The 20,330-nt window shown below is 48.8% G+C and overlaps 1 protein-coding gene across 1 annotated transcript in view; it reads right to left on the bottom strand.

Annotated features, from left to right (window-relative positions):
* Positions 1-20,330, bottom strand: part of CFAP74 (cilia and flagella associated protein 74) — a gene marked incomplete at its 3' end in the record, with an annotated part of 88,613 nt that overhangs the window by 19,111 nt on the left and 49,172 nt on the right. The window contains exons 18-26 of the mRNA XM_010850216.1: positions 12,824-12,988; positions 11,347-11,509; positions 10,142-10,218; positions 9,530-9,652; positions 5,210-5,331; positions 3,201-3,329; positions 2,916-3,003; positions 2,236-2,409; positions 555-688 (exon numbers count right to left, since the gene is read on the bottom strand). Of these exons, the coding sequence (XP_010848518.1) occupies positions 555-688; positions 2,236-2,409; positions 2,916-3,003; positions 3,201-3,329; positions 5,210-5,331; positions 9,530-9,652; positions 10,142-10,218; positions 11,347-11,509; positions 12,824-12,988 (1,175 nt within the window). The remainder of the gene's footprint in view (positions 1-554; positions 689-2,235; positions 2,410-2,915; positions 3,004-3,200; positions 3,330-5,209; positions 5,332-9,529; positions 9,653-10,141; positions 10,219-11,346; positions 11,510-12,823; positions 12,989-20,330) is intronic.

The following is a 20,330-nucleotide window of genomic DNA, read 5'->3' as shown; positions in this document are numbered from 1 at the left end:
CCACTCACTTGGCCGGATGGTGCTACCCCTCCCTCCACCCCATGCCCCAGGGCTGCCAGGCCCCCAGCCAGGACCAAAGAGCAGACAGGAGAGGAAGAGAAGGAGGGGACAGGTCGGCTGGCTCCACGAGGGGTTGGCCTGACACCAGGAGGGTGTCCCAGCATGTTCCTCCCTGGAGGCTGATGATTGAGAATCAGCAAGAGCTGGCCCTCGTGCCAGACCCTGTCGTCCAGTCCATTTCCCCCTGCTCCCTGCCTTCTCAGCCCCAGTTCTCAGGGTGGACACGGAGGCCGGGGACCAGCCCATCACACAGTGCATAAGGGCAGGTGGGGCTTGTGCCCAGGGGATGCTCTGCACACTCATGCATGCTCACAGGTGCATGCACACATGTGCACATCTCACACACCTGCAAGGTGGGCCTGGACCCAGGTGTGCAGACCTAGGTCAGAGCTCTCTGAGGTTGGTACTGCCGCCCAGCCCTGTAGTCAGCCTGGCTAGCCAGGGGCTGCCACTCCCAGCTGGCTGCCCAGGCCCTGCACTCCTGTCAGGCTCACCGATTAATCTCTGACTTGCAGATGAGCTCAAAGTTGTACTCCTTGGCCTTGGTGGGCTGAAAGATCACATCGAGCTGTAGCGTTTCCAGTGGCAGGATTGTCCCGAACCCATCATTGGGCTGGATATCCACAAACTGGCAAAAGGAAGACCATGGATGGCAAAGCGAAAATGAGGTGACCTTCCAGGGAGTGCCACGGGGAGCAACGTGGATGGGAGTGTGGCAGAGCACAAACAAATGTGTGTCTGGTGACATGTGTGTAAATGCATTACGTGGGTGTGAGTCTGTCTCTGTGTATGTGATCATGTGTGCAAGTGAGAGGGTGGTGTGTTTATGTGAGTGTGTACATGTGTGTGAACACAGTTGTGAGTATATGAGTGTGTGCATATGAGAACACATGTATGAGTGTGTATGAGTGCATACATGAATGTGAGCATAGGTGTATGTGAGTGTATATATGTGTGCATGCATGTGAGCACAGGTGTATGTGAGTATGTGTGTGTACATGTGAGCACAGGGCTATGTGTATACATGCATGTGAGCACAGGTGTATGAGTGTGTGTATGAGTGCGTGCATGCATGTGAGCACAGGTATATGTGAGTTTGTGTGTGTGCATGTGAGCACAGGGCTATGTGTGTACATGCATGTAAGCACAGGTGTATGTGAGTATATGAATGTGTGTGCATGCATGTGAGCACAGGTGTACGAGGCTGTGTATTGAGTGTGTACATGTGTGTGAACACAGGTGTGAGTATATGAGTGTGTGTGCATATGAGAACACATGTATGAGTGCATACATGAATGTGAGCACAGGTGTATGAGTGTGTGTATGAGTGTGTACATGCATGTGAGCACAGGTGTATGAGTATGTGTATGAGTGTGTACATGTATGTGAACACAGGTGTATGTGAGTTTGTGTGTGTGCATGTGAGCACAGGGCTATGTGTGTACATGCATGTAAGCACAGGTGTATGTGAGTATATGAATGTGTGTGCATGCATGTGAGCACAGGTGTACGAGGCTGTGTATTGAGTGTGTACATGTGTGTGAACACAGGTGTGAGTATATGAGTGTGTGTGCATATGAGAACACATGTATGAGTGCATACATGAATGTGAGCACAGGTGTATGAGTGTGTGTATGAGTGTGTACATGCATGTGAGCACAGGTGTATGAGTATGTGTATGAGTGTGTACATGTATGTGAACACAGGTGTATGTGAGTTTGTGTGTGTGCATGTGAGCACAGGGCTATGTGTGTACATGCATGTAAGCACAGGTGTATGTGAGTATATGAATGTGTGTGCATGCATGTGAGCACAGGTGAGTATGTGAGTGTGTCTGCATACATGGGGGTAGACAATGGGTCTCTGGTGGGGCAGCCCGGAGGACTGAGGGAAGCCAGGCCTGGGCCTCTCTTGGCTGCCCTGCAGGGCCAGGCAGGCCAGAGTCTCAGGAGGGAGGGAGGGGAGAGAACTCTGGGTGCTGTGCATGCAGCAGGTGGAGAGAGCTCGAGAGGGGCAGGTTGAGGTGGGGACAGCCAGATACCCTGGCTGAGGTCCCTGGGAGTGAGCGTGGAGTCTGCAGGTGGGTGAGGCCTGGCCAGGCACCAGGACTCAGGGTAGCAGCCCCTCGTCCCTCACTGCCCAGTACCTCCCACTCTGACCACATGAGCGAGGTACCTTGGGGAGTCCAACGAACCCAAACTCCTGGGGCAGGAGGGAATGATTGCAGAGGCTGATTTGGGTCCTGATGGCCTCGTAGATGGTACAGTAGCCAAAGTCCAGCCCTGCGGGGCTGAGCTCCAGGTCCGAGGTGGTGACTACAGCATGGACAGTAAACCCCACGGGTTTGATCTGAAGTGCAGAGGGCGGGGCCATTAGGTCATTGCGGTCAGTTAGGGAAGTGTCTCCAAAACTGAGAAGAGCCCCAGTCCTGCTGTGAGCTGGCGGCTGACTCTGCACCTTTCACGGACACATCTGCTTCCTGTTGGCCTCAGCATGGCATGGGCAGCACAGGGGGGCAGGGGGCCGGAGGGTATGTGTGCACACACATGTGCATCTGTGCATCTGCTTGTCGGTGCATTGTGAGCTCACATGATGACATGTGTACCGAGGATGTGCACACCCTGGACACCTGGGTCTGGACTGTACGAACACGAGGGTCTGGGTGTCCCGGGGACAGCCCCACCCACCCAGGACAGCACTGGGGCCTCTTGGATCCACAAGCCCCTCCCTCTGTCTCCCCTGTGCAGGGGCTGCTAGGGCAAGACCGGAGGCCAGTGAAGATGGGCTCCAAGAGCCAGGCCAGAACAGCTCTGCTCCCCCAGGGTGCCCGGCATCCAGATGAGCCCCACACAGACCTGGTCAGCCACCCGGATAGTCATCGGGGCCTCCAGAACCCTGGTCTCCTTGTCAAAATACTTCCCTGCATCTTCTGGGAGGGAGTGTCTGCAAGAGACAGGGGGCACTTGAATGTTCTTTTCCCCTTTATATTTGAGAAATGACAAAAGGCTCAACTGTGAGGGTGCCAGAGTCATGGGGTACACAGAAGATCAGAAATACGGGAGCCTGGGGTTGGCTTCTTGCTGTGACTCAGGACCACCCCCCCCCACCCGGGAGGAGCGGCGCCCTGCTGGGCACATCACCTGGGCAGGAACTTGAGCTGCACCGAGTAGGACGACAGGGCCTGGATGTAGCCAGTCTCAGGCAGGAGCTCCACGTGGCCCCGCAGCTCCTTGCACACCTCGAACTTTAGGCGCAACGCGGCCTTCGACCTGCAGCATCCAAGGGAGGGCCGGACAGCGACTTGAGGTCAGTCCTTGCCCCACAGGGCCCAGTGCACCCCCTCCAGGCACAGCCCTGCTGGGCACAGCCCCCACCCTCCAGCCCCACTGTCGGACAGGCTTCAGAGCCCTGCTCACAGGGGCAGGTTTTCCTGAAATGACATTGGCTGAGGAATCCTTACAAATAAAAACATCACAACTGAAAGTCACCCTGGTCAGTTTTTAGAACCTGAGTGTTTTCTGGGAAGCGCCTCACAGGCCGGGGGTCAGGGAGAGGGGGCCCTGTTCCTCCTGGAGTTCTGCCATTCCCCACTCAGGCACAGGCTCTCTTGCAGGACGCTCAGGAGGCCCCAGGTGGCCAGGCCTTGGCCTTGGTGATGGCAGCTTCCCCAATTTTTGTCCTTGCTTTCAACTCAGGACCAGCCGGAGAAAGCCAGGCGTGCCCCCAGTCAACCACGTGGGTCACAGCCCCATTAGGACACCCCCTCCCCACCTGCTCTCCAGCCTCCAGAAAGAGAGGCAGTGGGTGAGCTGCCCTAGGCCTGTTAAGGAGACCGCCCCTGGGCCATCAGGGACCCCAGGCCATGGTCCAGAGCCTCTCAGGCCTCTCGGTGTCTCCTTAACCGCCCGGGGTGATTCTCACAGTCCCTCTGCATGGGGAACCCAGGGCCGATCGGGACCCTGAGTGACCCATGGGCTCCTGAGATTGCAAAGGAAGGTCTCTCTTCTCTCAACTTTGACCTCTGGCCCCAGTGTCACCCAGCACTGAATGTCCCCTACCATGAAAGGTGTTCAGACTGGGCCCTCCCACCCTGGTTTCTGCTGTGGCTGGGTTCCCCTCAGGCAACTACAACCAGGGTCTTTGTGAACTCACTCCCTTGCTACCTCTGTACCCATAAAACTGGTAATAACATTGAATTCTAAAATCATTCAACAAACCTAAGAGGTCGAGTGCGTGCCTCAGGGGACAGGCTGAGAAAGCAGAGCTCCCGTGCTCCGTGTCCCCCCATCCACCCCAGGGGTGGACACACTTTGCATTGAGGTAAACTGACCAGACCCTGTTAAACCCTGGTTTCCCAAACAATCCATCTGAAACCTGCTCCGAGACCCCAGCCTCCGGGAAAAGCAGGTCGCCTGATGTTTGCAGCACTGACATCTGGGGACCCAGCAGCCGGCAGGTGCCAGCCTAATTGCACCCAGGCTGACATCGCCCCCACTTCCGGAGAGAAGCAGGACCCTGAGTACAGCAGCTGGCCAAGTACAGGTGTGTTTGGTTAGTGAAGATCCACTAAGCTCTAACTGTTGGGTTTGCCTCTTTTTTCCACTTAATTGAACTTTAGTTAAAAAAAAAAAAGAAAGGGAGAGTAAAAAAGAAATGACAACCGTGGTGTCTGGACACCCTTGCAAAGCTCTGTGAATGAAACATGCTTCTTTTCTCAGAACTCCACCCATGTTCCTTCAGAGGACCAGCCCCCTCTTCTGTCTGTGTCTGCGAGGGGCCTGACCTGGTGTGCGGGGTGCCGACCCCCCCACAGACAGGGGTGATGACACCGATTTATCCTCACGGTCCTGGAAGTCAGGTCCAGACACCGTGTCCCAGGGCTGAAACCCAGCTGCAGGCAGGGCTGGTTCCCCCGGAGGCTCCACAGAAAACGCTCTCCTGGCTTTTCTGGTTTCTGGAGATGCCACGTCCCTTGGTTTGTGGCCCCTCTTCCATTTTCAAGGCCAGCAGCCCAGCAACTGTCAGCCTCTGTCTGACGCTGACCCTCAGGCTTCCATCCTATGACAGCTCTGGGGTCCCAGTGGGCTCTCAGGGCAATCCCTGGAGACCCCCACCTTGAGGTATCGGATCTCACCCAGCCAGGGCTCACCGCGTGTGGACGAGGATCGAGTCCTGGTATAGCCGATCGTACATGCAGATCTTCAGGTCTACGTTGGGCTTTGGCACCCAGACAGGCACATCGATAGCCACGCCGACGACTTTGAAATATAACTGAATTTGAACACGAAAATCCAATAACACGCATGTTCATCAGCAGAGCAGACAGTGCTTGTGAGCGCTAACACAGAGCTCAGAGCATGATCTGTAATTCCTAAAAGTACCATGTGCCCAGTCGTGTCTGACTCTGTGCAACCCCAAGGACTGTAGTCCGCCAGGCTCCTTTGTCTATGGGATTTTCTCCAGGCAAGAATACTGGAGTGGTTTGCCATGGCCTTCCCCAGGGGATCTTCTAAACCCAGGGACAGAACCTGTCTCTTGCATCTCCTGCACTGGCAGGCGGGTTCTTTACCGCTAGTGCCACCTGGGAAGTCCCAGCTGTTACAAGTATTGGAAGGTTAGTAATTACACTGGCCATTGGGACTTCCCTGGTGGTCCAGTGGCAAGACTATGCACTCCCAGTGTGGGGGACCCGGGTTGGATCCCTGGTCAGAGAACTAGATCTCACATGCCACAATTAAGACCTGTTGCAGCCAAATAAATATTTAAAAAAAATTAAACTAATCATGTTTTTGAGATCTATGGCAGTTTTCACATTAGATCATTTTTTTTTTTTTGTTAATGAGCAGAGCTCTGTTTATTTTTGGATCATGCTCTGAGGCATGTGGGATCTTAGTTCCCTGACTAGGAACTGAACATTGGCAGTGAGAGCTCAGCATCCTAACCACTGAACCTAACCACTGAACTTCCTAACCAGGGAAGTCCTTCACGTCATATAATTATTTTAAAAAGTCTTTATTGGATTTGTTACAATTGGATTTATTGCTTCTGTTTTATGTTTTGGTGTGTTTTTTTTGGCCACGAGGCATGTGAGATTTTAGTTCCCTGATCAAGGGTCAAACCCCACACTCCCTGCATTGGAAGGTGGATTCTTAACCACTGGACCACCAGGGAGGTCCCCACATCATATAATTTAAATAATCCTGTTTATTTTCAAAATTTTTAAACATGAGAAGGTAGACTTGTACAATGGGTTTTCACAAACGTGTCATGCAGCTTCCTAAATATCCACATTTTTAGCGGTTTAGAAAAACCCTTTTGCTACAAAATCGTGTGTCACACAGGCTGTGCACATGGCCAACACAGATGGAAGCTCAGGTCTCTCAAGGGCCCAGACACAGAGGTGCTTCTCCCTGCAGTCAGACCCCGAGTCCTGGTTTCAGAGCTGGGCTTTGTGGGTGTCTTGCCAGGTGAGTGTGTGCACAGCAGCCCCCCCAGGGTAGCGCCAGGGACCGCCAACCCACAAGACTGTGTGGGGGGCGTTCCTTCCTACCACCTGCAGGACTGTGACCTCAGAACACAGCTGGACCAGATCCGAGGCCACTGGGTCACTGAAACACAGCCCATTTCCAGGGCCAGAGACAGACCAGGCAGAATAAACAGAAAGCAGGTCCAGGGAGATGGAGCTGCTGGGGCAGTTGGGAGAGGGTTTGAGGACAAAGGCAACCTCTTCTGTCAGAGGCAGCAGGGGTGGGCTGGGGCAGTGGCTGAGAGGCTCAGAGGCCCCAAGCAGCATCCTGGCGGCAGGGCCAGGCAGGTCACAGAGAGGCCGGTCTTGCCAGCACCTGAATCAGCTCCAGGCGAGCAGATGGACTCAGGGGGTGACACGTGACAAATGAGGGTGAAGAAAGACCCAGGCCTCGGAGTTCAGACTTCCACTAAGGAGGGCAAGGAAGCCCCCATCTACAGCAGAGCCAGCAGGGTGGGAAAGAGAGGCCTGGACATGGGAGGGGGGCCGTCCTCATGGGAAGATGGAAGCAGTGCCCCCAGACCCCTGGATGGGAAGGGGCTGCAGGCTGGCAGATTCCAGACCTGTCATAAGGGGCCTGGTCTCAGGAAAACAGGCAGGCAGGATGGGGAGCCCACACCCCTGCTCACCCAAGGAGGCTGAGAGCTGCACAGTGGCTGCGTGTGTGTCCCCAATTCTGGTTGGGAGAGGTCAGTGCGTGGGGAGCAGTCAAGGTGTTCACTGCCTGCCTCACTCAGCAGGGCCCCCATGGGCTGGCACATGCTTGATTCAAAGTCACAGCCCCAGCCAGGCTATCCTCTCTTGAGTGGTCGGTTACCCAGCACTGGCCCGTGTTCCTTCCCGTCACAGAGCAGGGGCTCTGTGGGGTCCTGTAGGGTACCAGGGGGCTCCATGGGGTCCTGTAGGGTTCTCTGAGGCTCTGTGGAACTCCAATTGGTACTACTGACAGGGGGCAGTGTGAGTATTGTGGAACACTATGGGGTACTGTAGGGCACGGCCCATTCCTTGGGGTTTCTGTTCAAACAAATGAGTGTCTTGTCTCAAATCTCTGGCCGCTGAATAGGAATCATGGCAGAGCAGAGACTTCCGAAGCAGTGAGGAGAGGACAGTGCAGTGAGCACAGATGCATCAACTGGTCACAGCTGGAAAGAGATCACCTGCCTGGAAACATGGACCATGGTGTCAGGTCAGAACTCCTAAAGCAGTGGCAGCAGGTTCAGAGGAGATTCTAATAATTCCAGTGAAACTTAAGTGTTATGGAGACACTGAAGGCCAAGAAAGAGGGTCAGTAAGACGGACACAATGTCACACTGTATTTCGGTCATAAGGAAGCGCTGGCCGAGTGTCCTGCTGGGCACAGTCTGTCCTGGAGGGTTTTCCTCTTCCATTTAAGAAGTAGAAAGTCATGTGGGATTTGGGGGCTGAAAGTGGAGGGGACTGTTCATGGAATGGAAAGTAGAATTTCCAAATAACAGGAAGAAAAGGAATAAGTAGCAACTTGATTAAACCAACCAAAACAAGAAAATTGAAAGTGAGGAAATAATATCATAAAATGAATAGTCAATACAACTAATGGAAGAAGTAAAACAAAGTGTGTCAGTGTTTTGGAGATTAATTCTTTGTCATTTGTAGTAACAGTGGTGAGAATGGGCACTCTTGTCTTGTTCCTGATTTTAGAGGTAATGCTTTCAATTTTTTGAGAAATGTCTGTTTAGCTCTTTTGCCCACTTTTTGATTGGGTTGTTCATTTTTCTGGTATTGAGCTGCATGAGCTGCTTGCATATTTTGGAGATTAAGTGTGTCAGTATTATGCTGTGAACACACTGGAGTGTCCCCATAAAGGCAGACAGCATTAGTTGGATCCATAGAAAAAACCTGGCTCCTTAAAATACATACAGAGTAAAAAAAGGATGAATATGGGAGGGGACACAGGGAAATGAGGCTAAGGGGAAGCAGAGGAGAGCAGGGTGGCTCTATCATTATCGTGGGAGCAGCTGTTGTTAGAGATGTCTGAGCAGCAGGGGGGAAGAGGTCTGTTTGGTTCTGGTGGAAGGCATAGTTTACTATAAGAAAACAACCACAAACCCTCATGCATCAAACAATAAGGCAGTTGTACAGAGCCCTCTGTGAGGCATGTAAGGAGAACTTGTCAAAGGTTGGGTCACAGGGAAGGTGGACATGCGGAAGGAACATGGAGGGATGCCAAAGCACCTTGAAAGAGAGGAATGGAGCTGGAGGATTCACCCTTTCTGACTCCAGACTATACTGCAAAGCTACAGTCATCAAAACTGCATGGCACTGGTGCAAAAAACAGGCACACAGACCAATGGAACAGGATAAAGAGCCCAGAAATAAACCCATGTACCTATGGTTACCTAATTTATGACAAAGGAGAAAAGAACATACAATGGAGAAAAGACAGTCTCTTTAATAAATGGTGCTGGGAAAACTGGACAGCTACAAGTAAAAGAGTGCAATTAGAACATTCTCTAACACCACATCAAAAATAAACTCAAAATGGACTAAATTCCTAAATATAAGACCAGAAACCATTAAACTTCTAGAAGAAAACATAGGCAGGACACTCTTTGCCATAAATTGCAGCAATATTTTTTTGGATTTGTGTCTGAAGGCAAAGGAAATAAAAGCAAAAACAAACAAATGGGACTTAATGAAGCATAAAAGCTTTTGCACAGGAAAGGAAACCATTGAGAAAACTGAAAAGACAAAAACCAAAAAAACAAACAAAAAAAAACATGAAAAGACAACCTACTGAATAGGAGAAAATGTTTGCAAATGATATGACTGATAAGAGATTAATATCCAAAATATAGGGTTGGCCAGAAAGTTCCTTTGGTTTTTCTGTAATATAGGCCCCATATGGTTGGGTGGATGGAAGGTGGAGGGCGGGACCCCATGCCTGGGGAGCAGCATGGTACTCACAGTTGGGCACTGCTGATTCTTAAACACAACCTTGAAACTGTTCTGGACCGTTCCCGGGACAATCGGGGTGAAGATGACGGGCACCTTGATGGAGCTGAAGGGGCCTATGTCCCCCTCTGTTGTCTGCAGGGAAGAGAGGCGGAAGGCTGGTCAGCCTTCACATTCTGGACAGGTACCTCCCATGGCCTCACCATGGCCAATCACTGTGTGGTGGGAGGTGGCAGCAGCCATGTGTGCACTTGCTCTCCTGATGACCCGGGCCTTGCACACACACGTGAACACACATGGATGCACACACACGCACACATGTGGACACACACACACATGTACCACATGGACACACGTGCACACACACGTGGACCCCACCCCCACCCCTGCCGCTCTGGCTAGTGAGGCTCTACATGGAAGTCTCCTCTGCGCTCAACAGGGGCACCCAGGCCTGCCTCTTTGGCTCTGGGTCTGACCTAGCCCAGTTGGGGATGGTGTGGCCAGATACGGGCTGAGATAGCTAATCGCCCAGAGGCTACAAGTCCGATGACCAGACTAGTCTCATCCAGCTCTGGTCAGATGGACAGGCCATCCCAGGGCTAGAGGAAGGCAGGCCTTGCTGACCTCTCCCAGCGAGAACTCCATCTGTTCCTCATTGGGAGGTATAGTCATGATGGTGGTCAAGGTCACGCCCTCTGATTCTGGAAGAGAAGGGGGTTCACAGGTGAGGCTGGCCAGGCCAGGAGAGCTGGGGCACCAGGGCCCCTTCCTCTCCCAGACCAGGTGCTGTCCTGGAGTCTGTGGAGGCCACCCCAGCCCTCCTGAACAGATACCTCATCCTGACAATATCACGTGCTGCCCTCCCACCTGTCCCCAGGGCTGGCGAGGGCCCTCACAGGGGGCACCCTGACCCAGGCAGGGCCCCCACCCTTCCCCCTGACCCAGGTCTGCAAAGAAGGGCCACTTGGTGGCACAGGGGGACCAGAGTGGAATGGGGTTGTGCCCCAGGCCTGGGCAGGGTGTACTGACCCTTCTGCGCCAGGACAGGGGTCACAGGGCTGTAGGGTCAGTGCAGGTAGACAGCCTGGCTCGTTGGCACAAGAGGCTGTCACTGTGGCCCCAGGTTCACGTGGATGTGTTTCCACTCTCACAGCTCCCATGGCCATCTCCTGCATGGGGGCCTTGCGAACTCAGGGACCCCCAACTTCAATGCCATGTAGGGTCCCAGGCCTGGGGTTTCTTGGGTGGACTCAGACAGTGGTCACTGTGGCTTCTGGAGTGGGAGGCCTAGGTGGGAGAAGGTCCTGAGTTGCTCAAAATGGCCTAAGAGCAGCATGTCTGAGAGAGGACAGCAGAGAAACATGGGGAAGCTAAGTGGACCATCTGAGGCTTTGCTTCAAGGCAGGAGGAGCTGAAAGTGGACTCGAGACGTTTGTATTAAGAGGAGAAAATGGTAGAAAGCTGTGTGAGGGCTGGGCCCGGTGGGGTGGGGGGGAGGATGGGGGGCCAGGCTGGGGTGGTAGGGGGAGGGGGGCTGCCAAGTCCTGGAAAGGTAACACAGTACCCCCTCCAGCCTGTTTTCACAGTTGTTTGGCCTTGTCTGTGTGGACGTGCTCTAAGTGGCTCTGGAATCTGTCCTCTGGGGCCCTCTGACCCAACCCGTAGGCCCTCTGCCTATCACATGGCTGGGACTCAGGGCCTCTGTGCTGAGGGGCCCAGGGCTGCATGCTGAGTGCTGCCTCTCTGCCCATCACATGGCTGGGACTCAGGGAACCTGTGCCAAGGAGCCCAGGGCTGTATGCTGAGCGCAGGCCATGGGCCCAGCTCACCGATGGGGTGCCCCTCCTCCTGCTCCTTCACGTCCAGCTTTCCAGACTCCTTCTGGCTTGGTACATCTGTAGGAGATGACTCATTGCCCTCCATCTGATGCTCAGAAAAACTGGTGGTGAATTTATCATACAAACTTTTGTCTTCATACGTGAAGGTACTACTCTGAAAAGAGAACATGATACCTTTAGTGCAGTCCATTTGCCTTTCCCATTAGCTATCCAGATCCACCATCCCTGAGGTGCCACACTGAGAACCCGGCCATGATCTGGGCTGGGGACCACGGGCTCCTGCATGACCCCCTTGGCAGCTCTCCATTGACCTGTGCTGAGTTTGCCTGGGGCTCAGGGCCTCCTCTAACGCAGGTGGTTTCCTCCTCAGCCCCTTCCTAGAGACTCTGCACACAGGCATGGGGCCGAGTTCCTCCAGGACACCTGCTGCTCTCCACTGTGAGCTTGGGCACCCCCCAGGCTCCAGCCCAGAGCTCTCCTGGCTTTGGCCCAGACCCCTGCAGGCTGAGAGCAGGCTGGCTTCTTCTCTGCTCCTTTCCAAGAGGCCACTGACCCGCAGGCCTCTCCCCTGGGCTCAGGAACAGACTGACTGAGTGCCTGCTGCGTGTGACTCAGGGTCCATGGGGGACCTGCAGGGCATTGTCCTGGTGGAGCTGCCATCCAGCTGCTCAGACGCCCACTGAGACACAGAGCCAGTACCCGTGGAGAGCCTGAGGGCCCGGCTACTTGTCCTCCCTCCATAAGCCTGGCTCCTGCACCCCCTCTTCCCTCATCATCCCATGCTCTGGGTTCACACCCCAGTCCCAACCTCTGTTGCAGCAGCTGGCCCATGTTACTGTTCAGGGTACCTCTGCCTTCTCCCTCTCCAGGGGAGACCCTTCCAGGACCTTTGCTGAAACCCCTTAATGCAGCAGAGAAAACAGACTAAGTGCTTCTTATAGGAAAGTTTCAACTAATGTATTTTGAGGCAAACTTTCTCTCTCTGTGCTCACCCCCAAATGACTACCACACCCCTTCCCTGACCACTGGCTGTTTTAGAAGTTGTCTCCATGGATGGGGTCCCTCCTGTTTCTGTTTCCTTGGCAGCACATGCACAGCCTTCCCATGAGAGGACCAGGGCCTCCCTCATACTTTTGAGAGAGATGTGGGTGCGGGGCAGGGTTTGCTGAGCTTTTCAGCCTGAGGGGTCTGGGATGCCCCTACTCTGAGAATGCTTGTCCACTGCCTTGCCAACACACGTGACAGGGGACAGTGTCCTGCTGCCAAGGTGTGCTCCCTACAGAGTTCGAGCACTTCCAGATGGACTGGAGGCTGTCCTGCCACCCCTCCTCATCCTGCTCACATCAATAGGCTCCTTTGACTCATGGCCCACTTCACGCTCATGGGACTGTATCTTGGGGCAGGAGATACCACGCACTGCCCTTGGCTGAGCAGCCACAGCATTGACCAGGAGCAGCGGCACACTCACTAATTTTAGGACCGACTGGGAGGTGTCCATCTCACAAGTCTCTGATGCCAGAAGAAATCTGAACTTGGTGCCCAAGCCCCCAGTGTTGGTCAGCGTGATGGTCCGGATTGCAGTCTCACCCACTGTGTAGCTGCCAAAGTCGATGAGCTCCTTGTCGAGGGACAGCTGTCAGAAGACCTTGAGTGAGCCAGGGTGACCACAGCAGGTCTCCTCTCCCACCTGCCACCCCACAGCCGAGGGGACACGGAGCTCTGACCCCATCCCCACACTCATGGATAAGGTCTGCATCTGGCTCCATGGGGGAGAGGAAAGGTCTCTGCACTGTCCACGAACACAATTCACATGCCAGAAATCATAAACTCGTGTATTGATCATGACATTGGGGAGCACCTGAGTCCAATTTTTAAAAAATCAAGCCAGCTAAAAAGAAGTGAGCTATCAAGCCATAAAAAACATGGAGCAACCTTAGATGTGTATAGCTACATAAGTGAAAGAAGTCTGTTTGAAAAGTTTTCAAACTGTATGATTCCGACTATACAGCATTCTGGAAAAGGCTAAAAAAATTCAATGGTTGTATATTAATAAAAGATTCACCATAGCAGGAAGATATAACAATTATAATCACTTACGCATCTGGCAGACTATCAAAAGTACATGAAGCAAGAACTGAGGAAACTGAAGGAGAAATATAGCTCTACAATACTCTTCTCACAATGAACAGAACAACCAGACAGAAGATAAGTAAGGAAATACAGAACTTGAGCAGCACAATAAACCATGGGATCTAACAGATGCACGCAGAACACTTCACCCAACAACAACACATATGTTTTTGTCAGGTGCACACAAGACATTTTCCAGGATTGACCATAAGTTAGGCCACAAAAGACTCAACAGACTTTAAAAGAGAGATATCATACAAAGTATCTTCTCTGACCACAACAGAATACAGCTAAAAATCAAAAACATAAAGAAAACAAGAAAATTCACAAAAGTATGGAAATTAAGCAAAAAATCAAAGAAGAAATCACAAGAGAAATTATAAAATAACTAGAGATGAATGAAAACAAAAACACAATACACCAAAACTCATGGGATGCAGTGGAAGGGTCACCGAAGGGGAAATTTATAGCTATAAAAACTGACATTAATAAATGACAGATCTAAAACAAACAATTTATGTTTACAACTCAAGAAATTAGGAAAAGAACAAACTAAACTCCAAAACTAGCAGACAAAATAAAATAAGGATCAGAGCAGAGATAAAGTAGAGAATAGAAAAATAATAGAGAAAATTAATGAAACCAAAAGTTGGTTATTCAAAAAGATCAACAAAATTGACAAACTTTTGCCTACATGGACTAAGAAAATAAAGACTCAAAGTAGTAAAATCAGAAATGAAAATGGGGACATTAATACTGATTCTGCAGAAGTAAAAAGGATTCTAAGAAAGTACATGGGCTTCCCTTATGGCTTAGCTGGTAAGAATCCACCTGCAATGCGGGAGACCTGGGTTTGATCCCTGGTTTTGATCCCTGGTTTTGATCCCTGGGTTGGGAAGATCCCCTGGAGAAGGGAAAGGCTACTCACTCCAGTATTCTGGCCTGGAGAATTCCATGGACTGTACAGTCTATGGGGTCGCAAAGAGTCAGACATGACTGAGTGACTTTCACTTTCATTTCAAGAGAGTACTACCCTTGTACCAACAAACTGGATAACCCAGAATTCCTAGAAACACAAAAACCTTCCAACACTAAACCACAAAGAAATAAGACAATTTGAATAGACCTATAACTAGTAAGAAGACTGGTTCTGCAATAAAACATTTCCTGACAAGGCCCTGACCTGATGATCAAAATGTGCATCGCAGGGTCCCAGGAGGAGGACAGAAAAGGGCTGGGGGAATATTTAAAAAAAACAATGGCCGAAAAAGAGGGGCAATCGACAGTAACACAATAATAGTGGGGGACTTTAACATCCCACTTACACCAAAGGACAGATCATCAAAACAGAGAATCAATAAGGAAACACAAACCTTAATGAAACATTAGTTCAAGAGGACCTAATTGATATATTCAGGACTTTCCATCCAAATGCAGAAGAATATGCTCTCAAGTGCACATGGAACCAGGATAGACCACATCTTGGGCCACAAATCAAGACTCAGTGAATTTAAGAAAACTGAAATTGTTACCAAGTATTTTCTCTGATCACAACACTGTAAGACTAGATATCAACTACAGGAAAAAAAACTGCAAAAAACAAACTCATGGAGATTAAACAATACATTACTAAATAACAAAGAGGTTACTGAAAAAATAAGAAGGGAAATCAAGATTCCTAGAAACAAATGACAATGAAAACACAAGAACCCAAAATCTATGGGATTCAGCAAAAGCAGCTCTAAGAGGGAAATTTACAGCAATACAATCCTACCTCAAGAAACAAGAAAAGCATCAAATAGACAACCTAACTCTACATCTAAAGCAGCTGGAAAAAGAAGAACAAAAAACCCCAATGTCAGCTGCTGCTGCTGCTAAGTCGCTTCAGTCGTGTCCGACTCTGTACGACTCCATAGACGGTAGCCCACCAGGCTCCCCGTCCCTGGGATTCTCCAGGCAAGAACACTGGAGTGGCTTGCCATTTCCTTCTCCAATGCATGAAATTGAAAAGTGGAAGTGAAGTTGCCCAGTCGTGTCCAACTCTTCGCGACCCCATGGACTGCAGCCCATCAGGCTCCTCCGTCCATGGGATTTTCCAGGCAAGAGTACTGGAGTGGGGTGCCATCGCCTTCTCCAATGTCAGCAGAAGGAAATAAATCATAAATTTCAGAGCAGAAATAAAGGAAAAAGAAATGAAGGAAATACTAGCAAAGATTAATAAAACTAAAATCTGGTTCTTTGAGAAGATAAACAAAATTGACAAACCACTAGCCAGACGCATCAAGAAAAAAGAGGGAGAAAAGTCAAATCAACAAAATTAGAAATGAAAAAGGAGAGGTTAAAACAGACAACACAGAATACAAAGGATCATAAAAGAATATTATGAGCAACTGTATACTAACAAAATGGACAACCTAGAGGAAATGCACAGATCATTAGAAAAGTTCAACCTCCCAAGACTGAACCAGGAAGAAATAGAAATTATGAACAAACCAATTACAAACACTGAAATCCAAACAGTGATTAAAAATCTCCCCAAAAACAAAAGCACAGGACCAGATGACTTCACAGGGGACATCTGTAAAACATTTAGAGAAGAGCTAATGCCTATTTTTCTGAAACTCTTCCAAAAAACTGCAGAGGATGGAACACTTCCAAACTCATTCTATGAGGCCCCCATCACCCTGATACCAAAACCAGGCAAAGACAACACAAAAAAAGAAAATTATAGGCAAATATTACTGATGAACATAGATGCAAAAATCCCCCCAAAAATTTTAGCAAACATAATTCGACAACATGTTAAAAAGCTCATACACCATGATCAAGTCAGGTTTATTCCAGGGATGCAAGGATTCTTCAATATACACAAATCAATCAATGCAATACACCATATTAACAAACTGAAATATATAAACCATATGATCATCTCAATAGATGCAGAAAAAGACTTCGACAAAATTCAGCACCCATTTATGGTAAAAAACGCTTCAAAAAATGGGCATAGAAGGAACCTCGACGTAGTAAAGGCCATATATGATAAGCCCAAAGCAAACATTATTTCCAATGGTGAAAAACTAAAAGCATTCCCTCCAAGATCAGGAACAAGACAAGGGTGTCCACTCTCACCACTATTATTAAACATAGTTTTGGAAGTTCTAGCTATGACAATTAGAGAAGAAAAAGAAATAAAAAGAATCCAGATCAGAAATGAAGAAGTAAAACTTTCATTGTTTGCAGATGACATGATACTATACATAGAAAACCCAAAAGAAACTATCAGAAAATTACTAGTGAATTCAGCAAAGTCACAGAATACAAGGTCAATCCACAGAAATCACTTGTATTCCTATACACTAACAATGAAAAATCAAAAAGAGAACTTGAGGAATCAATCCCATTCACCACTGCAACAAAAAGAATAAAATTTCTAGGAATAAACCTACCTAAGGAGACAAAAGAACTGTATATGGAAAAGTATAAGACACTGATGAAGGAAATCAAAGATGGCATAAACAGATGGAGAGATAGTCCAAGTTCCTGGGTAGGAAGAATCAATATTGTGAAAATGACTATACTACCAGAGGCAATCTACAGATTCAATGAGATCCCTATCAGATTACCAATGGCATTTTTCACAGAACTAGAACAAAAATTTTCACAATTCATATGGAAACACAAAAGATCCTGAATAGCCAAAGCAGTCTTGAGAAAGAAGAATGGAACTGGAGGAATCAAACTTCCTGACTTCAGATTATACTACAAAGCTACAGTCATCAAGACAGTATGGTACTGGCACAAAAACAGAAATATAGACCAATGGAACAAGATAGAAAGCTCAGAAATAAACCCATGAACCTATGGGTGCCTTATATTTCACAAAGGAGGCAAGAATATACAATGGGGCAAAGACAGCCTCTTCAATAAGTGGTGCTGGGGAAACTGGACAGCTACATGTAAAAGAATGAAATTAGGACACTTCGTAACACCACACACAAAGATAAACTCAAAATGGATTAAAGACCTAAAGTAAAACCAGAAACTATAAAACTCTTAGAGGAAAACATAGGCAGAACACTTGCTGACACAAATCAAAGCAATATCCTCTATGACCCACCTCCTAGATTAATGGAAATAAAAACAAAAGTAAACAAGTGGGGCCTGATTAAACTTAAAAGCCTTTGCACAGCAAAGGAAACTAAAAGCAAGGTGAAAAGACAACCCTCAGAATGGGAGAAGGTAACAGCAAATGAAACAACTGAAAAAGGATTAGTTTCCAAAATATACAAGCAACTCGTACAACTCAATACCAGAAAAACAAACAATCCCATCAAAAAGTGGGGAAAAGACCTAAACAGACATTTCTTCAAAGAAGACATACAGATGGCTAACAAACACATGAAAAGATGCTTAACATCGCTCATTATGAGAGAAACTCAAATCAAAACTACAATGAGATATCACTCCACACTGGTGAGAATGGCCATCATCAAAAAGTCTGCAAACAATAAATGCTGGAGAGGGTGTGGAGAAAAACGAATCCTCTTGCACTGTTGGTAGGAATGTAAATAAATATCATATACTGACACATACATATGGAATCTAAAAAGATGGTACTGATGAATTTATTTTCAGGACAGCAATGGTGAAACAGACATATGAAATTTACAATACCATATGTAAAATAGATAGCCAATGGGAATTTGCTGTGTGACTCAGGGAACTCAAACAGGGGCTCTGTGACAGGCTGAAGGGCCGGATGGGGCCAGATGGGAGGGAGGTTCAGGAAGGAGAGGACATGGGTGTACCTATGGCTGACTCTTGTTGATGTATGAGGGAAAACCACAAGATTCTGAAAAGCAATTATCCTTCAATTAAAAAAGTTTTTTTAAAATGGTTGAAAGCTCCCCACCTTCGATGAAAGACATGATTACAAACACCCAAGAAGTTCAATAACCTCTGAGAAGGATGAACTCAAAGAGACTCGTGCTGAGACACCTTGTAATCAGACCGTTAAAGGCCAGAGAAAAAGTGAGAATCTTGAAAGCAGGAGGAGAGAAATGATGTGTCACACACAAGGGAGCCTCAGTAAGATCATGGCAGATTTCTCAACAAACACCTTGGAGGAGAGACGGCCAGGAGCCGATCTGCTCCAGGAAGAAAAATGTCAGTCGAGAATCCTAAATTTTCAAGAGTGTCCTTCAAGGGCTTCCCTGGTGGCTCAGTTGTAAAGAATCGCCTGTCAATGCAGGAGACAAGGGTTCAATGCCTGGTCCGGGAAGATCCCACATGCCACGGAGGAACTAAGCCCATGCACCACGACTACTGAGCCAGTGCTCTAGAGCTGCAACTGCTGAGCCCACGTGCCACAACTACTGAAGCCTGCACTCCTAGAGCCCTCGCTCCATAACAAGAGAAACCGCCACAATAAGAAGCCTGAGCGCCCCAACGAACAGTAGCCCCCAATTACTGTAACTAGAGGAAAAAGCCTGCAGAGCAACGAAGACCCAGCATAGGCAAAGATAATTAAATAAATAAAATCATTAAAAAAAAAACAAAACTGTCCTTCAAAAGACAGGCCCAGATGGACAAGAGCTGCAGGAGTTCTGCCTGCAGGAAATGCCCCAGCTAGTCGCGCAGGCGAGAGGAAAGGACCCCAGAGAGTAACCTCAGGCTCTGGAAAGGAAGACACACAGTGCTGGTGCCAAAGTCATGATGGTTTGTAACAGCAATTTTAGTTTCCTACATGATTTAAGATGCTAACATAGTCTTTTAAAAAGCATTTTTTAGCCTAAAAGCTGGTGTTATTGTAACTTTGGTTTATAACTCCACATTTTGTTTTCTATAGAACTAAGAAACTGATGTATCTACCAATTTCTGTTTATGTTACTGGATGCGCAAGTAATACAAGTAATTTTGTGACATCAACAACTGAACCGAGTGGGACAACGCTATAAAGGAGTAGAGCTTTCATGAGCTGTTAATGTCAGACTGATACAAACCCAGATAGGATAGTTGTGACTTTAGGATGCTAAATGTAATCCCACCACAAAGAAGATACACAGAAGGGGATGAAAAAGGAATTTGAGCATTTCACAACGTAAGGTCAGTTCAACATAAAGATGACAGCACTGCAGGAGATGAGGGACAAAAGAACTTGCAGGGCATGAAAACAAATAGCAAAACGCCAGGAGCAGAGCCCCCCGGAGCACTGAGCCTCAGAAGTTCCGACACAGACTGCAGCACGGACGGCCCTGGAGGGCACTGCACTCCGTGAAAGAAGCTGTTCATAAGAGGAGACATGCCCTGTGATCCCACTTACATAAGGTACTTAAAGTCATCAGGTTCACAGAGACAGAAAGGAGAATGGAGGGTGCCAGGGGCTGGGGGAGGGTGGGGAGCGAGCATTTAATAAGGAGAGCTCTAGTTTTGCAAGATGAAGACTCTGAGATAGACGGTGGTGAGGGCTCAGAGCGCTGTGAATGTACGGAATACCCCTGGGCTGTGCACTTACAGCCAGTTAAGATGTATATCTATGCCATGTGCGGTGCTGGTGGTGGTATAGTCCCTAAGCCGTGTCCAACTCTTGCGACCATGGACGATAGCCTGCCAGGCTCCTCCGTCCATGGGATTTCCTACACATGCCATGTCTAGGTATGTATTTTACTAGAGTTAAAGCCTGAAAGAAAAGAGACTTAAGAGCTTAATAACCAAATGCAATATGTGAGCTTGACTGTATCTCAGCTCAAAAAACCAGTTATATAAGGTGGTCTGGGGACAACTCAGTACATTTGAACATGGACTGGGTGGGAGGTGATGACTAGGAATGTGGTTAATTGTATTTG

The sequence above is a fragment of the Bison bison genome, unplaced genomic scaffold, assembly GCF_000754665.1.
Source record: "Bison bison bison isolate TAMUID 2011002044 unplaced genomic scaffold, Bison_UMD1.0 scf7180017864289, whole genome shotgun sequence".
Classification (NCBI taxonomy): Eukaryota; Metazoa; Chordata; class Mammalia; order Artiodactyla; family Bovidae; genus Bison; species Bison bison.
The sequence above is the reverse complement of the archived record's forward strand: the minus strand, read 5'-3'. Positions and strand labels throughout refer to the sequence as shown.